At 51.7% G+C, this 23,876-nt stretch overlaps 1 protein-coding gene across 2 annotated transcripts in view; it reads right to left on the reverse strand.

Annotated features, from left to right (window-relative positions):
• Nucleotides 1-791: 791 nt before the first annotated feature.
• The window catches only part of DOCK1 (dedicator of cytokinesis 1), a 455,780-nt gene continuing 432,695 nt past the window's right edge, over nt 792-23,876 (reverse strand). The window contains exons 47-52 of one of the 2 annotated variants that reach the window (XM_033130588.1): nt 22,564-22,701; nt 15,037-15,182; nt 10,774-10,972; nt 7,369-7,522; nt 5,933-6,084; nt 792-1,774 (exon numbers count right to left, since the gene is read on the reverse strand). In XM_033130588.1, coding sequence (XP_032986479.1) covers nt 1,679-1,774; nt 5,933-6,084; nt 7,369-7,522; nt 10,774-10,972; nt 15,037-15,182; nt 22,564-22,701 — 885 coding nt within the window. In that variant the 3' untranslated portion in view covers nt 792-1,678. Of the gene's footprint in view, nt 1,775-5,932; nt 6,085-7,345; nt 7,523-10,773; nt 10,973-15,036; nt 15,183-22,563; nt 22,702-23,876 lie in introns of those variants that run through there. The other variant, XM_033130587.1, reaches the window with a different exon arrangement.

Raw genomic sequence — 23,876 nt, forward strand, 5'->3', positions numbered from 1 at the left:
CCTGGGGATGGAATGAATGGGGGACAGCTACTGAAGGAGAGAAGGGTCCTGTGGCAGCCTCTGCGAGGCCCGGTTAGGGGAGGCAGAGAGGCCCATCCTTGCGGTTTCAACAGGGACGGACACGTTTGGAAGAAACACAGGAGAGCAAACAGTGCTTTACCTGAAACACAGGACCCCTTCGTGGTTTCTTGCTACTGAAGGTCCAGAGAAAGCTCTGAAGTCTGATGTGTCTCCAGTTATATGACAGATCCCACGAAACAAAGTGCTCTCTCAGATTAGCTTCTGAAAAGGCTACCAGGAGGCAGAAAGAAGTGCAGGCAGGAGCCCTGGTCCAGGAAGGGTGGCTCTGCCTGCTCTGCGGACACGCAGAGGGACACACAGCGGGACACACAGTGGGACACGGGTGGGGTCCATCTGGGGCCCAAATCAGAGACAATTTAAAGCGAGATGACTAAGAATGGTGTTGGAAGAGGATGTGCACATTTCTAAATGGGGATCACAAAGCTCCTTGAGAAAGCAGAAAGAGCTGCATTTGTATTTTACACCAAAGGATGGAAACATAGTATCTCAGACACTGGGAGTCTTTTTAAATAACATTTTATTTTTTATTGTCAATGATTAACTTTGAGCCTATTAGAAGAGTATCATGATTATACTGAATAAAAAAATATAGATGATAGAATAAAAATATTAGGTTATACGAAGTTAGTTTTTTAAAATCATCGTCCACCAACATTTTCAGTATTTTAGAGCTTTGAAAGAAAAAGATCAAAACTTAATTTGCATTTTTGTTTTTTTTTTGTTTGTTTGTTTTACATTTCCAGCAGTTAAAAATTAAGAACATACATTGGCAGTCATTTGCAGACACCTATTACAATAAATGGAAGGACCACAAAAACGAAAATGAGTTCTAAAGACAATCATATATACACACTTCTGTACAGAAAGAGAACAAGAATTTACCCAATTAACACCATCTCTTGTGGTCTATGTATTCTTTTTTAAAAAGGAAAGAAAAGTGATCTTCCTTTACTCATAGCTATTTTTCCACTTGATCCAGTATTTTTAATCGTGTTTCCACTCCATAAATTAGTAACTGTTCAGTAGCTGCGAAATGTCCTACTTTAAATTATACCAGAGGAAATCAGGAACCTCCCTGAAAGCGTTGACCTTAATTGCCCGATGCAGGTTGAAGAGACATTCAACCCACAAAAAGTCACACCATCAGCCACAGTGGGGAGGGTCTGGTAAAACATTCTGCGCGCGTAAGCTGGGGACGGGCTCCGAGACGGGGAGCGTTCGGAGGCTCGGTGGCCATGCAGTTCTCAGGGGGGTTGGATGGCCTACCCTCGTCTACGATGCTCACCGCGGCTCCGCTGAACTCTGTGCTAACGTGTCATTTGGCACAAAAGGAAAGGGCTTTTGGGCAAGACTCAGGCTCTCTCAAGGAGGACACACTTTTGATCAACACAACGGTACGTGCCAGGCCCATATCCACCTTGCTCCCTGATACTAAGGGCCACGTACTCCACGGCTGAAAACCAGCTCCTTTTAAGGAAAAGCAATTGCACTAAATGTCAGACATCACAGCCCCAATGAGGTAAACGCCAGACACAGAAAGACACACGGAGGGAGAGGAAGGACGGCAGCTTGCTCCTTCCAGCCCGTCCTGCCGCGCTCACTGCACGATCCCGGAGTCCACAGACGTCTGCTTGCGCGTCGTCTTTGGAGGGGGAGGAGGCGGGGTTTTGCTGGGCAGTGGAGGTGGCAGGTGCTAGAAGACATGAACGAGGGAGACGTCACATTACTGATGCTCTGACAGGAAAGAAATGGTCTCTGGTGGCGTCTGTCCTGTCAAGAGGGCGGGGGGCAGGGGGAGTTCACGTGTTAACGTGTGCCCCTGGGTGGGGACTGCCCTCTCCAGGTGACCTGGGGTCTGCTCATGACTGGGCTGCTGCATCTCTGATGCTTTTCACAAAGCTTTTCACAAAGCACTTCAGAAGTCTGCACAGCCGCTGAGAAGTGTAACCACTTGTGTGGCACTTTCAAATCCAGGTGCTTATGTGGCACTTTCAAATCCAGGTGCCATTGTTTTAGGGGCCCCTGGAGATTGACTGTTTTCAGAACTAGGCAGTTTAAATGGTCAAGAGCAAGTGAATATGGGCAAAGCAGGAGCCAGGGCCACCCAGACAGCCTGGTGGGGCCCCAGTGGGTCCCTCCTTGTATCCCTGAAAACGCCCCTAAACTGTTCAGGGACAAACCAGTCCTTGGAGAGGCTCCCCAGTGGGGGTGAGAGGACCCCCTTGCTCTCAGAACTGGAAAGGCCACATGAGCGAGGCCACACGGGGGCAGCTGCAGCCACCCGGCAAGTGACCAGTTTACAGGCAGTTTTTTATCCAGTTGTTTCTGAAACTGCAAACAGAGGCGGATAAACAAGGTGAGGGGGCTGTTTAAACTCTTCACGAGGGAAACCCCATATGTAAAGAATGGTGCAGCTGTGTCTCAATAAAAATTTATTTGTAAGAACAGGTGGCAGGCTGCATTTGGCCCGTGGGCCAGACTCTGCCTTAGATTCCCAAGAATGAATTTACAACTGTAAAGGTGACAGAACAAAGCCCCGTCTAATGGACCTGCCAGGTGTGAAGTAATGAGGGCGGCTGTTGCCCTCTTCTTTCGGCACCCTGGCACCCATCACAGACACCTGACATACAGGAGATGTAACTGCTATTTACCTAACCAAGGAGGTAAATGAGTGAGCCAGCGAGTGCACGGATGAATGAATGAATGAACAGGTGAATGAAGGAAGAAGTGAACAGTGAGTAAATGAACCACTGAATCAATGAGCAGATGAACAAATGGACAGAGCAGGGTAAGTGGACGCATGCCCTAGGGAGAACAAACCAGAATGAAATCAGAGCATCATCATTTTTAAAAGCCTCTCAGGGAGGGTCACGTTAGCTCAATGTGAGAAAAGTTTCAAGGTCAGAACATCGATGCAGCCGTCTCTCACTCATCACGCACACTTCCTCCCCATTTGCAGACAAGTGAATATGAAAATGACCCAGTGCTTAACAGAGAGAAGAGAATAAATGTGGAAAAACAGAACTGATATAATGACATTTAGAGATTATAGAAAGGGAAGTAAACAAGTAGACTTTAAATCGGTAAGAAGGGTTAAAAGAAACACCTACTTGAAGGTCGGATAAAATGGTTATTTGTTTACAATGTGGCAAGCCCTGACAGTGCTTTTTTTTTCCTTTTTCATCATGCAGGCAGCAGACTTAAGCTTTGATTGCCCAGGAATGAACACACCCACTAGATGAAGAGCCAGGCCACCTCCTCCCACGGAGGCCCCTTTGTTTTAGAGATCTTGGTGGATTTCAGTAACTGACCATTTGGGCCACTTGTTTTTCCTCTTCTCACTCTTATGTTTCAAAGTCACCAATGAGGAGTGAGCCCACTGCAACCCTAGGTCCCAGCCTGGACCCTCAGAAAGGCAGAACCCAGGCTCCTGCACTGTGTGCTCTCGACCTGCGATCTTCCTGTGTGGTTGTGCTGTGTGATGTCCAGGTTCTGTGAGTAATAAACCTTTATTTTATTTTCCGTTTCCTGATGGTTACTGCTGAATGGCGTCTTGCCATCGTAAGAATCACAAGGGTTGGTCCAACCACCTGGTGTTTGACAGGCTGATACCTGCACAGAACACGTGTGAAAGCCCGAGAGAAGTCAAAGGTGAGCAACTGAGGGCCAGGCCACGCAGTCGGATACAGACACATGCTACAGACACCCTTTATGCTAAATACGAGCATGGCAGGTTTATCACTAATAAGCAACATGCGAGCCCCCATTACTGGTGGTCAAAGCATTTTGAAAGAAATGACAGCTTACAGTGGCAACAGCTAGAGATACAAGCCCACGGCTGCTCAATGGGCATGACGGGAGACTCAATGATCTCCCACGGCAGAGGAACGACAGCTGCCCTACAGCAGCTCTCAGCGTTTGCGCAGACACACAACTACTTCCAACTAATTAAGACATACTAACCACGGCCGTGTCACCTGAACGTACGCTCGTGCTGAAGGCAAATCAAATAAGAAACAAATAGCAAAGAGACTTGGGAAATTAATCTAATCAAATCACAACCCCTTTGTAAATGGAGCCAGAGTTTACATGTATTGGTCCCAACAGCACTGGCATCAATAACAATGATTTACCAAAGAAACTGAGTTGATACAATGTTGCCCATGAGTTGATTTGTAACAAAAACAGACTTGTTCCTACTTCCACCATCAGAATTCTCAGTTCATAGGTGTAGGGAGACCTGCGGGACAGTTGTGCTTTTCCAATAAAATAAAGACATGAAAATAAAGATGTGGCTGATCAACTAAGCTGCTAGGAAAACAACACCCCATCCAGTCGATGTTCTCCTTTTGTTTGAACTTGTAGTTAGTCTTGAGTTTCTGCAGTTGCAACAACAATCCCAGCCCCCTGAGAAGCCATCATTAGGTAACTTGTCCCTTCTCCAGGGCTACTTCCCCATCACGGTATCTTTAGGGACAGAGGGCCGATCTAAAAGGCACTGCAGCCTCAAGGACACCTGTCCCTTCAGCATCAAAGACAAAGTCCCCTGCTTGTTTGGTTTTCTTATACAAGAGGAATAAATCAAATATATAGGACCGTAAATAAATCTCCTCTCTCTTCCACTCCTCTCACAAGAAAAGAGATAATAAACTTACAGAACACTCAGTGAAAATATCTCCCTAAGAAGAAGAAGAAAAGGTGTGTAGGATTTATATTGTTTTTTAATGGGAGAAAGCACGCTTTGCAGTTATGAAAAAAATCACAGCCCTGTGACAAGCTCACGTGTTTGATGTTCCACAGTCCTATTGCCATGTAATCACTTTACTGAGGCTTCCCGGCACACAGATGTGAAGGAGGATATTTCAGTCTTCACACTGGGCTGATTGTAGTTTATACGGATGCACCTGGAGTCGGACCTCCCGGCCCTCCTTGGTGATTTCCCGGATGCCCGCCCCTCCACGCAGAGGCTGACCTCTGCACACAGCCGGGCCAGTGAACAACTGAGAACCTGTCTGACAGCAGCCTGGAGATCCAGGAGAGAACCGCCGTGGATCTCAAAACAATGTTTCTGGAACTGTCAATGGGTAACAGAGATCCTGGTTCCATGCATTTTAAGACTTAGCTAATATTGGCATTAGCAGGCTGAGGTCACTGAGCAATGAGCACATCAGACAAGATTAACGACTAAAACAAGTGTCCAAGGGGTACCAGCCTCGAGGAACCAGTGCTGACGAGGGTTCGAGCTGGCTGCTCATGCTTGTGGCAGCCAACACCCCAAATCTAAATGGGGGGGTTTCAGGGAGGCACAGCTGGGGGGCGTGTGGCCTCGGGGAACTGGGGTTTGCCCTGATGGGAGCCAGCTCGTGCTTCTCCTCTGCAGAGTCTCCGTGTGGTGCGTGCCTGTCCTCACTGGGAAGCGGCCAGTGTGAGGGTACTGCCATCTGGAGGAACTGCTGGGACCAGGGTTTCTCAGGGGCCAGGTGGGCATCTGATTGGGGCGTGACTCCATGCAGCGTGACATCGGCCAGCTGCTTTAAAAAGTCAGACAAACCTCCTAATAGAAAAGCTACATTTCAAAATCAACTTTCACAAGAATTGCACCTCAACTGGAATGACCCCCAAGGTCATGGGGTCACCCTCCAATCCAGCATCAGGAACTGCGCTCCCCCTTCCCGCGGTCCACCTCTGGATGTGGCTCTCTATGCAGTGATAGCGACAGAAGCACAGATTGCGCAGAGCTGTGATCGCTGTGACCCCTTTTCCCAAAATCAAAGCTAGGCTGGCCCAAAGGAGATACGTTAACATCAGGAAGGAGGGCTTTGGATTCTGTGGAGGGAAAGCCCTGACTTACCCTCTGGTGGGGGGGAGGGGGTGGGGGCGTCGCAGAAGCCATCGCGTCCTGCTTTTCCATCAGGTTCCCATAATCTGCCATGCTGCCTTTCAGAGGCAGAGGCGGTGGGACCTCGGCCGCCTCCATCCCTGTCATGCCATTCAGGTCCAAACCTGGAAAACCGGGATGGAGTTAAAATCAAACCCACATCCCCACTGGGTGTGAACACATATGTGGCCGCTTCATGTTCTCTCTGGAAGCGGGGAACGGAAAGGAGGCAGAAGTGCTTGTCAGCGGGGCAGAGAAGAGAGCGTGGAGGGGCAGAGAAGGTAGAGGGCAGGGGATCCCCTCCTAGAACAGGGGTAGGGAAGAGAACATCAAGTACCATAAGGCAGCTAAAACCAGAGCAGAAGGAGGCACAAACCCACTGTCACAATAGCCATGTCACCCTGGGTCCCTTCTGGTCCCTCCCTCCCTGGGCACCTCACAAGGACAGGTCCGCCTGCTGTTTCGGAAGCCCAGCCAGGACTGTCCCCAGCCTCCCACAGTTATCACCTGGAGCTTCACTACACGTGGAGAGCTCCGTCTACTCACACAGCGCACAACCCGCCGCCCGCCTTTCAAAGCTCCCTCGCGGGAAGACCCAGGCCTGCGTGCAATGACGCTAGTAGCAGCCGCGGTCACGGTGGCTGTTGCTTTAAATAGGCCAAGGGACGTACAATTGATTTTTAAAGTAAACTGAAAAAGTGGTCCTTTGCAAACGGGGAACAGTCATTAAGATAGCGTATTTTCTCAGCCCTTGTTGAGACTCTTAGAAATAATGTGTTTTCTTTTTATGTTAAAGGGAAGAAAATTGACATTTTTGCTGACAGGCCCCTTTTAGAGTTTTCCCGATGATGCACATGATGAAAAAACCCTTCATTAGGAAAAGGCTTCCTGGGAAGAGTTGTGTCAACTTACAAGGAAGTCTTGCCGTGGAATCCAGGGGAGCGCGGACAAGGCCTGTGACTGACCGACCACCCTCACGCTTGGTTGGCTGCTTGTTTTTATTGTGGTAAAATGTCTATAACCCCACATTTGCCACTCAACCATTTCAAGTGTACACACCAGTGGCATTTATTATATTCATAATGTGCGACCGTCACCACTATCGATTTCCAAAAGCTTTTTATCGCCCCAAACACAAAGCCTCTACCCATAAGGCAACGCTCCTCCTCTCGCCCCGACGGGCGCGGGCGGTTTTGAGAGCCTGGGTGGGCCCCGCGCTTTTCGTTTAGGGCGCTCGGGAGCCCTAAGACTGAGGTCTGGCCTGATGTGCGGAAGTCCCCAGGGGGCTCCTGGAAACGCCCCATCTGCTGCAACGGGAGGAAGTGGGTCTAATTCACAGGCTTCAAGCAAGTGGGGAGTTACATGCGGGACAGTGGCCTGAATTCAGAGGTGGAGAATGTGTCACTTACTGGACTGCAAACTGAAACTCAGCTTGGCCCGTGGCGTGACCGGCGGGGGTGTTTGCTGGCAGGACGGCGACGTCGGGGACACCGAGAAGCGCCTCTCACTTCCGATGACATTGATGACCTGGCTCTTGGGCCTCTGGGGCCGCAGGGGACTTATCTATATTGGAAGGACAGAAAGAGCGGAGTTAGCATCTGTCACGGGCCAAGTGTGTCACCCCCAAGTTCGTAGGTTGCAGTCCTAACCCCCAGGACCAGTGAGCACAACTTTATTTTGGACACAGGGCCTTAGCAGATGATGAAGTTAAGATGAGGTCAGTAGAGTGACCCTAGTCCCATGTGACTGGTATCTTTATGAAAAGGGAAATCTGGGCACAGACACGCGCACAGAAGGAAGGACATCTGAACATGAAGGCAGAGATCAGGTGACGCTTCCACAGGCCAGGGGACCCCAAAGACGGCCAGCGAACCTCCAGAAGCGGGGGAGAGGTCTGGCACAGAGTCTCCCTCCCAGACCGCAGAAGGAACCAACCCTGCTGCCACCTTGATCTCGGACTTCCCGTGAGACAATGCAGTCCTGCCTGCCGTTTGCGGCACCAGTTAGTCATACCCTGTTGCAGCAGCTCTGACCAGTTTGTTCCATCAGGAAATTTTATTCACATATTTCTTACAACTTGGTCTCAGATTGTTAGGCCTTGGGGATCACAAGCAATTCCAAAGCGCCCTGAGGTAGGAGCAACTACAAACGCCATTCACCAGTGCGGAAGGAGGAATCCAGACATCGACCCCCAGGTGGGGAAGGGGCTCGGGGCCGGGTCCCTGTGGCCTGATTGCTGGCCTGTGGGGTGGGCCCTGCGGGTGGGCCAGCGGCAGAGCAGGGGGGCTGAGACGTGTGCCCTCTGAGTGGTCTGCAAGGGCAGAGCTCACGTGGACATTACTGAGGCTGAAAGGACAGGAGAAAGGTTTAAGCCCTTCAGTAACGGCTGAGGGGACACAGGCTGGCCGCCAGACCTCTGCCGTGCTGATGGGGCAGCCCCGGAGAGCAGGAGTCAGGGCTTCCCTAACTGCTGTGGGAGCTGTGGGAGGCGTGGCCACGCTCGGGGCTCTCCGTGGGAGAATGTGAGTGTGACTGGCCACAGAGCTTCAGGGCTTGTTCAGGCGCTGAACCCATCCTTCCCGTCCTTTCCATCCTTCCCGTCTTTCTCATCCTTCCAGTCCCACGCCATAAGGGCCCTTTGTGAGGACTCTGAGAGCACAGGATGTTTGACTGTGAGACGCTAAGTGCACCTGGAGGGCACCGCAGGCTCTGAGAGGCTCAGCTAAGTGCCATGAAATTGTTGATGATGCAAATCAAGTAGGAAGCTAAGCCAGCCCCATAGAGTGACCAGAGAACACCTCTGCAGGGGCTCAGGGAGGCTGCAGGGAGGCAAAGAGCAGTGGCCGCCCCAGAGGCCCCCGGGGCACGACAGGCAATGGCCTTGCCTCAGCGAAGGGGGATGCTGCCTCCCCCTCCAGTAAACCTTCCTCCAGGGGTCCCCCATCTCCTGGGCCCTTCCATGGCTCATGGGGGCTTGTGCAGGAACTGCAGGTGCCTAACTACCCACAGACCTTGCAGGCACCTGTTACCGCAGGAGAAGGCCCCTCTGGGGACAGACAGGTAGCTGGGCTGAACCAAGAACAGTAGGCCTGCCCCCAGCAAGAGGTTGGGAGAGCTGGCTCCTGGAGCCGCAGCTGTGGTCATTCTGAGACTCCTCCAAAGCCAAGGGAGGTCACAGCTCTGTGCGCTGACCCTGCTGCGATCCTCCGGATTTGCTGAGGGTACCTGGGCCAGCTGTGGGAGGCCCACTTTGTGCTGAGCTCAGCCCATATTTGCTAGTGTCCTCGCAGGCCAACTGGGCCACAGCGGGGAGGGACAGAACTGGCATTGCAATGGCCAAGTGCCTGGGGCGCCCTCTGACTTCTTTTCACACACCTTAGTTGTGATGAGCTCTGCCACTTGGCTCAATTTCTGAAACCCTCTGTTTCAACAGCTGAAGTCCAAACATACTGAGACTTGCACAGTGTCTGGCATTTAGTAAATATTCAAAACACCTTTCTGTGAACACCCCCACCCCGTTACGATGCCTTGAGCCGTGAGGGGTGTATCCTGGGCTCGAGAGCAGGGGACCTCAGCCAGTCCTAGCAAGGTCACTGGCACTCCAGCTTTCCAGAATCGTGAACAGAGAATGTGCGTGTTCATCAGACACTCCTCATTGCGCGGCACTTCACGCCAGCTGCCGGCCGCCCTCCCCTGAGCCCTGACACTCTTGGCCAGCATCACACTGCAGTGAAACACCACGGCCAGCGGCAGGCAGAGCTGCGTCCAGCGGCCTCAGAAGGGCAGCGGTGGCTCTCAGGTCTGCCTTCTGCCTCTGGACAGCCGAGAACATGTGAGCACTGGTGTGCGTCGCACACTCTGGCTGAAACACAGCCTCTGCTGTTCAGGGTACAAACAAGCTGTGGGGTGTGTCCTGTTCAAAGGTGGTCACACCAGAGCCCTGTGATCAAGCAACCCTTCAGTCACAGCCAGGACAGATCATGGGCCCCTGGCCACCACAGACACACGCCCATCTGTTTCTAGGGGCGGTGGCTCTCCGCCTCACTCGGCCTCTGAAGCTGACAGCCTGTGAGAGCCTCCTCTTCGTCGTGCTCCCAGTCTACAAGTGGCACTTTCTGAGTAAAGTTTACCCCGAAGGCTCTCGGTGCCGCATTCTTGCCCTCAGATGGCAAAGGCTGCCGTGTGCTTCAGGGAGAAGCAGTGCCCCGGGCCCCGCCGTGGGACAGAGAGGACAGAGCGTGAACCAGTTTCCCTGGGATCCGTCTTGGATGTCAACTAAGCAGCACGTGTCACGTTAAGTCCCCGAAAGTCCTTCTGAAAGATGGCTGCGAGACCTAAGTGTGCAGCGGACGCAGCCTGGAGGACCACAGGGGATGGTGCTGCTGGCGGGGCCCAGTGGGAAGGGCAAGGAAGGGTGTCTGCTGGCACGGAGGACAGTTTTCTGACAACAAAGCATTCCTGCTCATCTCATCGTGTACTGGCAGCAGGTCCAGCCTCGCTGCAGAGACTACGAACGCGGGGATCCTGCGGGGGAACCCCCCACTCCTCATGGCCCCCACCGCTGCCCCTGCCCCTTCGGAATGGAGGGTGGTGCCAGCCAAGCATCTCGCAGGAACAGCTTCACCCGGTGCCTTCCCCTGCCCGTCAGCATTGGGTTATGTGAGGAGAGGGCTGAGGGAGACCCCAGATTGTCCAGTGACTACTTTATGGCAAAGGCCATGACCTCCATCCACAGCCCCATTGGCTGCCCGCGGAGCAAAGGTGGGTCCCAGCAGCTTCCATGGAGCTGGGCGGCGGTGATGTTGGGAAATTACCGTCTCGGAAAGGATCACGGCCTCCGGCTGCTGCAGGGGGCTGTCGGCAGCTCTCAGCTCCTTGTCGAATATCTCCTGAGGCTTGCTGTTCCTCTTCTCCTTCTTCTTGTCCTTCTTCTCCTTCTCCACGTCGTCTTTGTCCAGCTTGTCCTGGGACCTGGAGTGCATTTTCTTTGGCAGGAGGGGCTCCAGGGCAAACCTAAAGGAAACAGTTGTGTAAAGCACTGACATCTTCAGAAGAGAACGACTGCTTTTCACCCGGAGACACGTGTAATGTCACTTCCAGAAAATCGAAGTGCTGACTGGGAACCGACGAACTGTACTGGGAAAGGAATGATTTTCAAAGAGAGGCCGGGGGAGGCTCGAGATACTTACCAGCCAACAGCAGTGCGTGGGCTGTGTTTGTGCCTCACTAACCACAAACTGAAAAAACCCCCACATTTCCAGGACGGCGGAGGAAGGGGCGGCTGGGTGGGCATGACGGTGATTGTTGATGCAGGGGCTCCTGCTGGCCTGTGACGGGGGCATGGGATTTGGGGTACGTTTCAAAGGGGGGTGCTCACTTTTCAGGGACGCCTACTGAAATATTCACAGAGGCGATGGGGAGAAGTAGTCAGACACTGGTGGAAAGAAATTTCTGGTTTCTTGATTTGGACCAGGTTTCCGTGGCTAGTTTATGATCACAGACATGTGGGTTGCTTTCATATGAAAGCCCTGTGCATGGCCCAGTGAGAAGTCAGCTGAGTCCAACTCGCAGGTACGTACTGTACCGAGACGCCCTCAGGTTTCCAGCCAAGAACTGAGCTACAGACAGAGGACCTGGGTCCTAGCTCTGCCACCTACTGGTGAGTCGCGACATTCTCTAAGCACTGTGGGCGGGCTGTCCCCGTCACAAGATGAACCCAGGACACCACCACCCTTTTGCCTACTGACTCCAACAAGTGGGCACAAAAACATGTACATGGTCAGTCTACTGAGTAAATGGATCGTGGACTAGTTTCTAAGGCACGTGTCACAGCCGAGTATGCACACACATCTGCATTCAGTTGCGAGTCACTATTTTAATCCAAGACTGGGAGGGGGGCATTCTGTTTCTGTCCTACTAATTCATACGACGAGAGGGAAGAAACGGGTCCAATTCTAAGACTGGACTGTCATCCTCTGTATCAGGGCAGACGTAGGAGAGAGAGCCAACATGGAGAAGGGTGCGAAAGTGGCTTTAAAACCTGACAGCATTAACTCATATGTAAAGTAGTGTTATTACGAGGATCTTACATTTTCAAAGTACAGCATGTGAAAATGGCAATCTATTCCAAAAGAGGTATGGTCTCCTAAAAGGAGTTACAGTCATCCAGTCATAGATGAGAAATAGCCTGTGTTGTGATTTCTGATACATGTCTTTTGAACTGCGGGCTACACATCACTTCCATATGGTCAAGGCAAGCAGAACAGGAAGCCCAGAGCATTTGCAGACGCTCCTCGCCCTCTAGCTGCCCAGTGAGCAGCAGTCCCAAGCCTGGTGGCAGGGCAAACCCCAACCCTCACCAGGGGGACAGCTGGGACAGGAACTAGGCCCGAGCCTGCCCTTGGGGGTCCCCACAATGCCCTTGGGACTGGCTTGCTGGACCACCTGGGCAATACCTTGGCCTCTTCAAGGAGAGGCTGACTGCAAGAGAAGGAAACTTAGAGAGCCACTCACATTTTCATCATAACTGGTTTCTTTTAAACTTATTTGTGAAAGAAACATTTGGACCAACACCACTGCTCTGATTAAGGCCATTGCAGCCACGTAGCTCCCAGCGTGGGCGAGGTTAACACGGAAATCAACATTTAGATGGATCGTTCACAAGACGATCCTGCAAATAAATCCACTGGGGCTACAGGCTGAGAGCAAGTATTCTCATCTCCTCCTCTTTGTCTCTGCCGGTAAAACTGACAGGCAGCAGGATTCGTTGTTGTTAAGGCACATACCATTTCAACAGTAATGGTATTGAACGCGGGCATTGATTATCAGGAGCTGCTAACACGACTGAAACAGAGACAGGCAGACATGATGTCCCTCAGGAAGGAGGAAGGTATGAAGTCATCCTGGCCCCAAATCACACCTGAATCTAATCAAGGCTCTAGAAGCAATACCCATCTGCCAGGAATATGGAGGACAGAGACACACATCAAACGACACGGGAGGGACGCAATCAGCAAACTCCAGACTACAGGGTCGGCGGCCTAGATATTTCCCAAGGAATAAATTACAAGAAAAAGAAAAAAAGTGGAAAGAGAAATCTATTGATTCAAAGAGAATTAAAGAGATATATCAATCAACTGCAAGGTGAGCATCTTATTTGAATCAATTTCAAACCAATAAACTTTAAAAATATGACATTTATGACACAATTGGAAATGAACTCCAATAGCTGATGATAATATGGTATTACTGTTACTTTTTATGTGTGATAAATATCTCTTTTTCTTTTAAGTCCTTACCTTTTAGAAAATTCACACTGAAACATTTATGAATGAAATGATGGGATGTTTGAGACTTGCTTCAGAATAACATGGGGGAAGGAGAGAGCGGGATACAGACCAAAATGAGATTGGCTAGGAGATGATAAGAGTGGGTACAGGCCTCACTACAATATTCTGTCCACTTTGTCTATGCCTGAAAACTTTCCACAACAAAAACTTGCAAATGATGGATGAAATATATCAGTGTCAACTGGGATCAACCTGGACCTTTCCACCTGAATACACAGCAACCAATAAGTCAACACCCATTAGGTGCTAGATAGTGTATCTGTTATATTAGAAGCAATAATAAAAAATCTTCATGATTTTATTCTAGGTTTTGCAGAACGTGAGACAATTTAGGAAGAAAGGACTAGTGGACGTCATTCAACTCGGGGAAAACCTGCACTGTGAACTGTAGACAAGTATACAAAGAACCACAAGACGGGTTGAGTTTTAAATTTTTCACCTTATGAGAAGCAACTGCCGACAGGAGGTGCTTTATTTGGCAGGTACCTGTGCCAGTTGAGACCAAAGCCTCATTTTCTCCATATTAGTCAACAGCTCGGGGAGGTAACCCTGAGAATGAACGAAAATCTGGACTCCACCAAAGAAGCCTTCTAGGTCAGGATTAAACGAATTCCTCCCGGGGAGAAGAGGGTCCACACTCCTGTATTCGCAAGTGCAGTACACCACTCTCCTGTCCACAACCTGCACACCCATTTGCACCCTCACCCCTCATGTTTGGAAATACAAAACCTTTTTGTAACTAGCCTGGGGCTTTCCTGGGGAGAAGCTCAATTAAATTTCTTTAGCAACCTTGTTCGAAGTGACAAGCACACATGATTTAAATACCTCTAAATTGAGAACTTCCACATAGATTTGGCCTTGTAAGTAGCAGACACTGATAAAAATTACTGTTCAGAAAAAAATGTGGGTGTAGTTTTCAATTCTCCATCGGGCACATCGGTTGTTGCCAAAAAAAGGGGCATACAGAGTTGAATGTCCCTTGGGTGCTCTGGAAGTTTGTGCCTGCATGCTGTGGGAGCCAGGGGCTGGGGGACTGACAGGGTGATGGATTGTCAACCAAATGGGGCCAGACAAGCACTCAACTGTGCAAATGCGACAATAAAACCATCAGAAGTTCTTCTCTGATGATTAAATTGCATGCCACAGTTTTCGTTTTTTTATCATAAGAACAAACTACACGTTTGCTACACAAAAGTACAACAAATGTCAGCAATGGAGGTTCTCTTTGAACACAGCCAATGCGAGAGCTCGACCCACGTTACCCAGTCTGTTAGGTCCCCGTTCTCTTCTTAGTTGCTGTGTGCTTTCTGGTGCTCGAGAGCAAAAGTGGTTCTCCCAAGCAAGGTGGCTCTGCCAGCCTTCATGTGAGCCTGACTGTGTGTGACAGCCCTGCCCTGGTGCAACACCGTGGAAGGGAGCCAGAGATGGGAAGTCCAGGTACCTGGCCAGCAAGCGACACACGCTTCTCCCAGGGTACCTTGAACAGGACCATACAGTCCCTGGAGGTTTTAAGATTTGATGGAAAACCTTAGGGAAAGTGGTACCCAGAGTGAGAACTTCTTTCTCAAAAACTCACAAGACCCTGAAAGTCTTACTGGGTACGATATTCGTAAAGTCATAGACAGTTTTGATTAAAAAAGAAAATATCCTCTCAGTTGTGATAAAAGAAATCCAGGGCCCCCTCTGGGTCTCCTCCCCGCCCTCTCCCTGATGCAGAGGCTGACTCACCCATCAGAGCCTGGCCTGGAAGGGGTGCTGTCCGATGACAGGGAGGACACGGAGGCCACCGACAGAGGCCGTGACGAAGATGGCATCGTGAAGGACCGCACCATGGACCGAGGACGGCTGCCTCTTCTGTCGTCCAGGCTTGAGGGCTGAGAGAGAGGGAGACAACGGAGAGGAAGAGAGGGGGGGGCAGGGGAGAGAGAGGGGGAGGGGGAGGGGAAGGGAAAGAGGGAGACAGAGAGAGAGGCTTGTCTGATGTCTGCCCCAAAAGGCTTCCACCTGGCATGCCAGACTCTTAGGGAACTAATTGGTCTCAGCAGCCTGGAATCTAGACCAAAACTGCCCACACTTTTATGAACATGACCAGTTCCTCCTGTTCAGAGTCGAAGACGAAAACAATGACGGTTTGGGAGTTTTTTGAAACCTCCCCCAATATTGTGAAAAAGCCCAGAAAGAACTTCCTTGGCTTTAAAACAATTTTTAAATATAATTTTCTTTACCAAGACCACAGTGCATCAACCTGTTGTTCCAATGTCGTCGAGTGTATTGACCAGAAAATGTAATGTATGGAGAAACACCTAGGATGTGATGAAAAAATCTGCAAGAGCTTTAGATGAACTCCGTGTATCTCTGCATGCGGATAACCGGAGCCAATCACCCAGGTAATGGATGCATGACGCCTGAGCCTGTCCAGACTACAATGGTCTAGAGACCGGAACAGTGGGTGAGGGTCACCTCCTGCCAGGCAGAGGGCCGGTGATGCATTCTTGAGGAAAACGGTCGCTGGATGGAGTCTGCCATCCTCTCTTTGACATATTGTATATTTCCAAAACAAGTGTCCCTGAAATATACCACATGTCAACCTGTAATTAGCTACATAATGCTGGTGTATGTTCCCCCAAGCCAGATGTCGGCACATCTGGGACTGTAGCTGTGGCAGAAGCTCCTTGCTTTTACCTGAGGACGAGGAAACCAAATGCCTACCGGGCGCTTCCTCTCTGAGTGCCTTCGGCCACCCCACCCCTCGGCCCCACGCCACCAAAGCTGGCGTCTCATTCAGCCAGTCACCTACAGGAGACCTGCGTGGAACCACGGTGATTGATTACAGACTATATAACACCACTTCCACATCTGCAAAGTGGCCTGTTTCGTAAATGTGTTTTTTGCACATGAACTAGAATTTGATCTTGAATAAGAAAAGCTTCAAAACTGTGAAAGAACAGTATGAAGCAGGAGTTGGTAAGCTTTTTCTGTAAAGAGCTAGATAATCAGTATTTTAGGCTTGCAGGCCGTAAGGTCTCTGTCCCCACTGCTCAATTCCATTGCTGTAGCATGAAAACAGTCACAGACAATAGAGAAATAAGTGATCATGGCTTCTTGCCAATAAAACTTTATTTACAAAAACAAGTGGTGGGCCATAGTTTGCCATCCACTGGTTCAAAGCACTATGCAACTGGAGATCAGCAGTGTGGGGGGGTCTGCTGAGTCTTGGGATCAGCACCGATCACAGTGCCATTGCATACACCCCTGGAGATGTCCACTGTCATTAATTAGCCTTTAGCAGAAAACTGAACAGGAAACGGTTCCTCACAGACTAGTCCAAAGTGTGAAAAGGCTCCTAACACAATCTAGCCTACCATATCCTCTTCTCAGGCTTTCTGAAACACTTTCAAGGGCAATCCAAGGCCTGCTCTCTCTCTGAAGTGTCCTCTTATCCAGCCTCTCGGCTGGGCCCTGGCAGCCTGTTTTGTGACCTGGTGTTCCTGACACTCCCTGTGTGGGAGGGTCCTGACTGCCCCCCTGGGCCCGCCCCGGCCACCTTATCACCTTATCACCCAGGGCATCACCTGCCCGACACAGCCATCCCTCTTTTCTCTGGCGTCTCTGTGGGTCTTGGATCCTCTTTATGCTTTGAATGAGAACTGCTGGCAGGCTCTTTCCAAATCCATGCCACCCCTTGCTATTTTGTCCACAGCAGCAGCTTCTGAGGACAGCTCACAGGAGGGGAGGCAGCCGACACCAGGGGTCTGTCTTTCTGAACAGTCTTCTCAGCCAGCCTGCCCGCCTCAGCCCTGAGATTGCCTGGGCTTGACTCCAACCCCATCCATTCTGGATCCAGGTGAGGGACAGAAGGGAAGGGAGCCAGCACCTCCTGCTCAGGTGACACTGTGGCTTGGAAATGCTGCCTCCACATCCTGTCACCTCCTGGGCACGTGGACATGCAGAGTCCAGGAAAATGCAGCCGAGTGTACAGTGGAGAAGAAACGTGACCCGTCCAATGTTTGGGCATTATGGTCCCCATTCCTACGAGCAACCAGCGTAATGGTTTCCATTTCTCTGATGAAATGATCTTCACAGCAGCCATGGGGACGTGAGCATAGAGTGAGTGGCACAGGACTCAGTCGTGCACCGGAGCTGGAGATGGCCAGTGAGCCCCCTCCAGGTCCCGGGAGGCCCAGAAAGCAGCCCTTGAACTTCCTGCTACTGACCACAAACGGCTGGCGATGTCCCTTGAAAGGCAACCTTGAATCTTGGTCGGGATGTACACATACGGATTGGGAAGAATAAAGGAAGGGGGACGAGGAGGGACAGAAGTGACTCGGGGGCCCCACTCCTGAAGGGCACCCTTGGGTGTGGCCATGGGTGCTGCTGGGCCATTCGCCTCACAGTTCCTTCCTGACTGGGCAGCTCCTTTAGACATTGAGGAATTAGGACTTTTCTTTTTCCATCTGAAGCAGTTAGTCTCTCCTAGTCCTGACAGGTGTAGTTCCAAGGTGAGGTCCCTGTGAATGAACCATTGTCCCCTTCTCCTAGCAGCAGGGCCCACAGGGTGTGGGGCAGGTGGAACGAGGCTAAAATTCTGGCTCTAGCGAATATGTGACCTTGCTCTATAGAATAAGGAACCACTCTGAGCCTCGGCTTCCTCCCGAGCATAGGGAATAGTCATCAGGTCGGCGTGAGGGTGAAATGAAATGATGCAGGTGAAGCCTGTAGGGCTTGGCACACTCTGATGGCAGCTGTTGTTGTCCCTGCTGTGTTATTACTATGGACGGAGGCACAGACCCACTCAGCTCTCACAGGAGCGCGGCCTGCCCTGCCCCGTGGCTCTCTCGTCTCCAGGCTAAGCTGCCGTGCCTCCACCTTGACCCACGCCAGGTGCTTACTGCTCACGGAGTCATGCGCGGGGTGGTGAAGGTGCATTTAGCCACAGCGACCCGCGTTTTATGGGGAGGGTGAGAAGCAGGTACGTTTCCTAGTTTCCTGGACATGTTCCTTTCCAGATACTGTACAATGTCCACTGTGGATGGGAAAACCACAGGAGGTGACATGCTGGCCCCCAGGAAGGGGCCGTGGGGAGGTGGGCAGGGCCAGCTGGGATGTTAGGGACCCAGCCCACCTCTCAGAGGCCACGGGGGGTGGACATGAGGGGACCTGAAGGACTGGCCATCAGTCAGGTCTGCAACTCTCATGAAGCCCTGGCCCCATGCCTGCTCTCAGGCCTTGCAAGCCAACTCTTCTCCCTACTGAAACATGCTGTTGAACTCGAGCATGTAGAACAGGAGAAGGGGAACTTCTCACTGAGGGAGGGGCCGTCAGCTTGCCTGCCAGTCAGCACCCCACCCAGCAGCCTGTGAGGAACGCCAGGGTGCCACGGATCCTAGTCAGAAAACTACTGGAATGGGTCCCTCCCACTGGCCACTGCTGAGGGAGGCCCAGAGAGGAGCATACCGGGAGGCAGGAGCCTCCTGAGATGACAAAAAGGGACAGGTGACACACAGCACCCCCAGGGAGACCACGGCGGAATCTGGCATGAGGGATGAAGGGGACTCCCGGGCTTTCGCCTGGTGACCCGTGGATGGGGTGCTGCCAGGTAAGGTAGAGATGCCGGCCAGGTAAGGTAGGTGCCGGCCAGGTAAGGCAGGTGCCGGGCAGGTAAGGCAGGTGCCGGCCAGGTAAGGTAGAGATGCCGGCCAGGTAAGGTAGGTGCCTGCCAGGTAAGGTAGATGCCGGCCAGGTAAGGCAGGTGCCGGGCAGGTAAGGCAGGTGCCGGGCAGGTAAGGTAGGTGCCTGCCAGGTAAGGTAGATGCCGGCCAGGTAAGGCAGGTGCCGGGCAGGTAAGGCAGGTACCGGGCAGGTAAGGCAGGTGCCGGCCAGGTAAGGTAGGTGCCGGCCAGGTAAGGTAGGTGCCGGCCAGGTAAGGTAGGTGCGGGCCAGGTAAGGTAGAGAAGGAAGACGGGCGTACTCCACTGTGTGCACGTTGAGCTGATCGGCAGGAAGGGCACCCCGAAATTTGCTGGGAGGCAGTCTAAGAGTTGGGTCTGGAACTTGAGAGAAGCTTGAGCTGAGTGCCTGGACCAGGTGGCGGGTACAGTGACGAGGGCGGACAGAGGGAAGAACTCTCCAGGGTCCCCTGCTCCTCACCAGACTTGAAGGAATAGGGGGATGAAGAACAGGATGGGAGATAGGGAAATCTTCTTCACAAGCCTGAAGACAAACAAATACCTCCTGGGTGTCGAGGGGCCAGTGAAGGCAGAGGGGCTGGTGATGGACGCAGCTGGCACTTGGGGCCTCTTCTCTGCGGAATGTGGGGTCTGCACTCCTCATCCCTAAGTAGCAGGAGAAGCTGGGCTCCTGCGCTTTCCTCTGGGGAATGGGGGTTCCTCACAGCGCCAGGACTGGCAGGATGAAGGGCGAGCTGGAGCTGAGGGCCTGAGGGGCTGCCCGTGGATTGAGAAGTCAGAGCGTGTCTGAGTCCTCGCCTTCTATAGCTTAGGCTGGCTCAGAAAAATGCACAAAATGGTTTATGTCCTTTCTATGGGGTTTTTATTCTCAAATCCATCTTTTTAAAAACAGGATGATACTATATTGCTTTTCAAAGTATTCTGAGATGTTTGCAAGTTTTCCAAGTAGGTAAGACGGGAAAGGCTCTCTCAGACTGCTCCTTATTGTCGCATTTCTCAGAGGACAGAACGTCTGCCTGTCCTTTGCCTGCTCATGGGAGCCTGGCTACACGGTCTGCTTCTCGGGTCCCAGGACGGAGGAGAGCTCAGGAGGGCAGTTTCAGGGGACGGGTGGGAAATGCACTCTTTGTTCTGTTCCTGGATCACTTCTCCATAAGCCTGTCCCACCACTAGCTGGGAGGGGGCCCTGGCTGCCCCCATAGAGAAGGTGGACCATGGTACGGATGGTGGCTCCTCAGAGTGTGGTAGAAATCGTGACTCGCCAGCCAAGGACAGCTGCCTGGGAATAGGACAAACCTGTGCTTGTATGGGGAGACCCCACGCACACAACACCCCGCCTTCCTGCCCTTCATTCCTGAGCCTGGCAGAAGCACACACAGAAATACCGAACAGCAGTATAGGGAGGGACATGTGAGCAGGACAGGATTCTGTCATTTCGAAATATACATTAAATGATCGACAGAAGAGGAAGCTTTTCACTTAGTAAGAAAACTTCGAGATTTCACAAGTGTTGATTTCTTAGAAAGAATTCAAAGTGGCGTCAAACCTGGGAAGAGACGCATGGTGATGCGTTCCGAAACCCTTCTTGCCTCTCGATTCCAGTTGTGGTGAGTTACGGCTCCGAAGCCATCAGCGCTGCTCAGGGTTCTGACTCCTCTGAGGATGCTCCCGGGTGGCCGGCAGGAGAGCGCCTGCGCTCCCAAGCTGGTTCACCTGCGGCTGCTGCCGCTGCGCGGGCTCACCCGGGCTCCTGCCTGCTACGTGTTCAGACCAGAGCCCAGCGGTTGTGTGACTCCTGGCTTTGTCAGGCTCATTCCGGGCTGGGCCCAGAGCTCACCATGGCCGGCAGGGGTGGAGCAGGTGGGAGAGCATGGGGTGTAGTCAGAGCCAAAAGAGCCCCGCTCAGGGAGAAGCCCAACCTCTTCTGTCTCCAACCCATGGGCAAGAGAGGGAAAAGCTGCCGTGTAAATCATAGTCGTGATTAAAAGCACAGACAGGAGGCAGACTGACAGGCTTCAAACTCTGGGTCCGCCCCTTGCTGGCTCGTGATCTCAGGCCAGTTAACCTTTCTAAGTCCCCACTTCCCCAGCTGTAAAATGGGGATGACCACAGTGCCCGCCCTCGTAGTGTCACATGGATTCAGCAAATTTATATTTGCAAAACACTTGGAAAGGTCCCTGGCACATGGTAAGCACTAAATTGGGGTTTGCTAAATAAGATGCATGTATGAAAAGAACTGAGTTCAACAGAGAACTTCAGACAACAGTGGACAGGCGGAGCTGGGCCAAAAAAGGAACCAAAATGGCACATGACATTGCACACCTGGGTCTTTAGGAAGCAGAGAAAAGTGCCATGTGTTACGGGAAGCACAGCGACTTCCCACAGCATGCGTCCCTTTTGCAGGCCCAGGGGAACCTGCACACAGCCCTCCGTGCCAGCCGGCATGCGATTCTCATACTCCCTGCCTCCTTTCGCCACACTGCCGTTCATCTCTGAACAACGGGGAATGGGGTCCCGAGCCATCTGCTATGCCAGACGTCTCCAGATTCCACGGGCAGTCAAGGTCAGACCCCACCCAGGCTCCCAGAGACCGTGAGTAAGGATGGAAGGGCTGTTCTGAACCACACGCCATCACGACGTTCTGATGAGTGGTCAGGCCTTGCCCCCACAGCTGCTAAGACACGGCTCAGGAAGACGTCTCAAGCCTGCCTTAGGCTTAAACTGTAAGGCAGTTTGCATCATTAAAAGTCACAAGCGGCTCTTCCGTCACGCTCCTGATCCCAGCCCTGGCTCAGAAACCTTCCACGAACTCCTAGCTAAAGCCCAGCTCTGCCCTTCATCCCAGAGCAGAGCCTCTGGCCCAGACCGACCATCCAGGCTTCGGAGGTCGGGCACTTCTCCACCTCCTCCCTCCGACTCCTTTCTGTCCAACGCATGGCTGTGTCTGCTCTGGCCTGTGGCCTGCCATTCACACGCCTGCCTCCCGCCCTTTCCCCAGGCAGTGTCCTCCCATCTCCTCCCCTGGCCATCGCCATCGTACCCTTCCTGGCCTCGATCAGTGATGAACTCCTCTACTAGGTGAGTCTTCACTGACAGTTTCAGACCTCAGTAAGCCATCACTCGTCCCCTCAGCGACTTGGACCTGGGGCTGGGCACAGGCTCCACCTTTGCTTTGGGACATTGTGAGTGATGTTGGCCTGTGTGTTCTTTAGCCCTTTGTATGACTGCAGGCGTGGTCTCCCTGAACCAGCTTGAGCCGCACAGGGCTCTGAGACGTCCCTGTCACTCTGTCACACACACAAAGTGTCGATCGTGTTCGCAGCATGGGAGCCGGGTATTTGGCGACCAAGCAAATTCATGAATGGTCACTCATCCTGACCTCCCCAGTTATCGAAAGGTGGTTACTGGTTTGCTGGCAGATGGGCTGACAAAGGGGGCTGAGGTCCCTGATACGCCCGCTTCCTCAGCAGGCGTGATGTAGACATCGTGGTTACTCTGCCCAGTGAGCCTGTCACTGTTGGACGATGTGACACACAGAACCCCCGCGTCTGCAATTTGACCCGCTTACCATGGTCCGGACGCCATACTGCTTTTCCACTTTTTCCTTTAGCTGTTTGAAACAGGCTTCCATTCTCTCATGAAAAGGTCTCAGTGCTTCTGTGACTTTCTCTCCATGGATCCTGATCCCTTCGGCCAAAAATGGGATCTGAAAAACAAACAGGTCGACCCTCCTTATCTCTTGGTCAATGGTCTAGGGACAGAATACACACCAGGCGGAAAGTGGCATTGTGCAGCACGTATCTGCTTTTGCGTCCAAATCAAACTGGCTGATTAAATTCATCAGCAGGCACATCGCCCCCGAAGACCGAAATGTTTAAGTTAAAATCATTTGTGTTTCAAATTGGGCACGTCTCGTGCGGCGCTGGGCACACGACAGCCACTTGATTACTTCCCGGACTCGCATTTGTCTATTAATCCAGAAGAGACTTATCTGTGTTTTCACTTGAGTTCGGGAATAGCTGCATTTTGAATTTGTTTAGATGTGACTTGATCTATTAGCAGTGGGTCATGTCACAGTGAAAAGATGTTTTTCAGCTGAAAATATTGTCTTTGTAGGCAACTGAGACCCCTATTCCAAAAAGTAAAGATCTAATTATATGTGATTTGTGGTCCTGAAGGATAGTCTTATTTGGAAAGGAAGACCAAATTTATTCTTCCTTAAAACTAAAAATAATCACTTCTCTGCCAACACTGCTGTCACAAAATATCCATGCCAACACTTCATTTCTGAGAGTGGAGATGTAGCTGACCTTTAAAAGCGTCACCGACAGACATTTCATGCCCAGCCCCAGAGACCCTCCAGCGTCCCTGTTGCTGGGTGGGGTAGGAAAGGCTCCTTTCTCAGAAGCTCCTTGGCTTCTGCTTCTAACCCCCCACCCCCATCCCTCCTGCTCCGACAGGGAGTTAGACACTCCTCAGTGTAATCAAGCCAAGAGGCTTCCTCTTAATAATTTATAATTGAATCAAAATACTGATTAAAACCAGATTTTCCTAATATGACAGAACACCAATCTCAATGAGCAGATTTATTAGTAAGAAGGATAATAAGTACACAATTGAGTTTCACGTGAACACATTCGAGAAATCTTATCAAGATGAACCAATGCCTGAATGGCATTTGGTTGCCATTTATAGCACGCAGCTGCTGTCTCTTGCGGGTCTCCAGGAAAGGACAGACTAAGCGGGCGCTCCCTGTGGCTCCAGTGCCACCCGGCCTGCTCTCCACCTGCACTGGCAGAGTTTGTTTTCCTGACAGTTGGGTCTATACCCACGGTACACGCCAGGTATCCCCTTCCTGGCCGTTATCGCCAAAAGGGCAGC

The sequence above is a fragment of the Rhinolophus ferrumequinum genome, chromosome 16 (assembly GCF_004115265.2).
Source record: "Rhinolophus ferrumequinum isolate MPI-CBG mRhiFer1 chromosome 16, mRhiFer1_v1.p, whole genome shotgun sequence".
Classification (NCBI taxonomy): Eukaryota; Metazoa; Chordata; class Mammalia; order Chiroptera; family Rhinolophidae; genus Rhinolophus; species Rhinolophus ferrumequinum.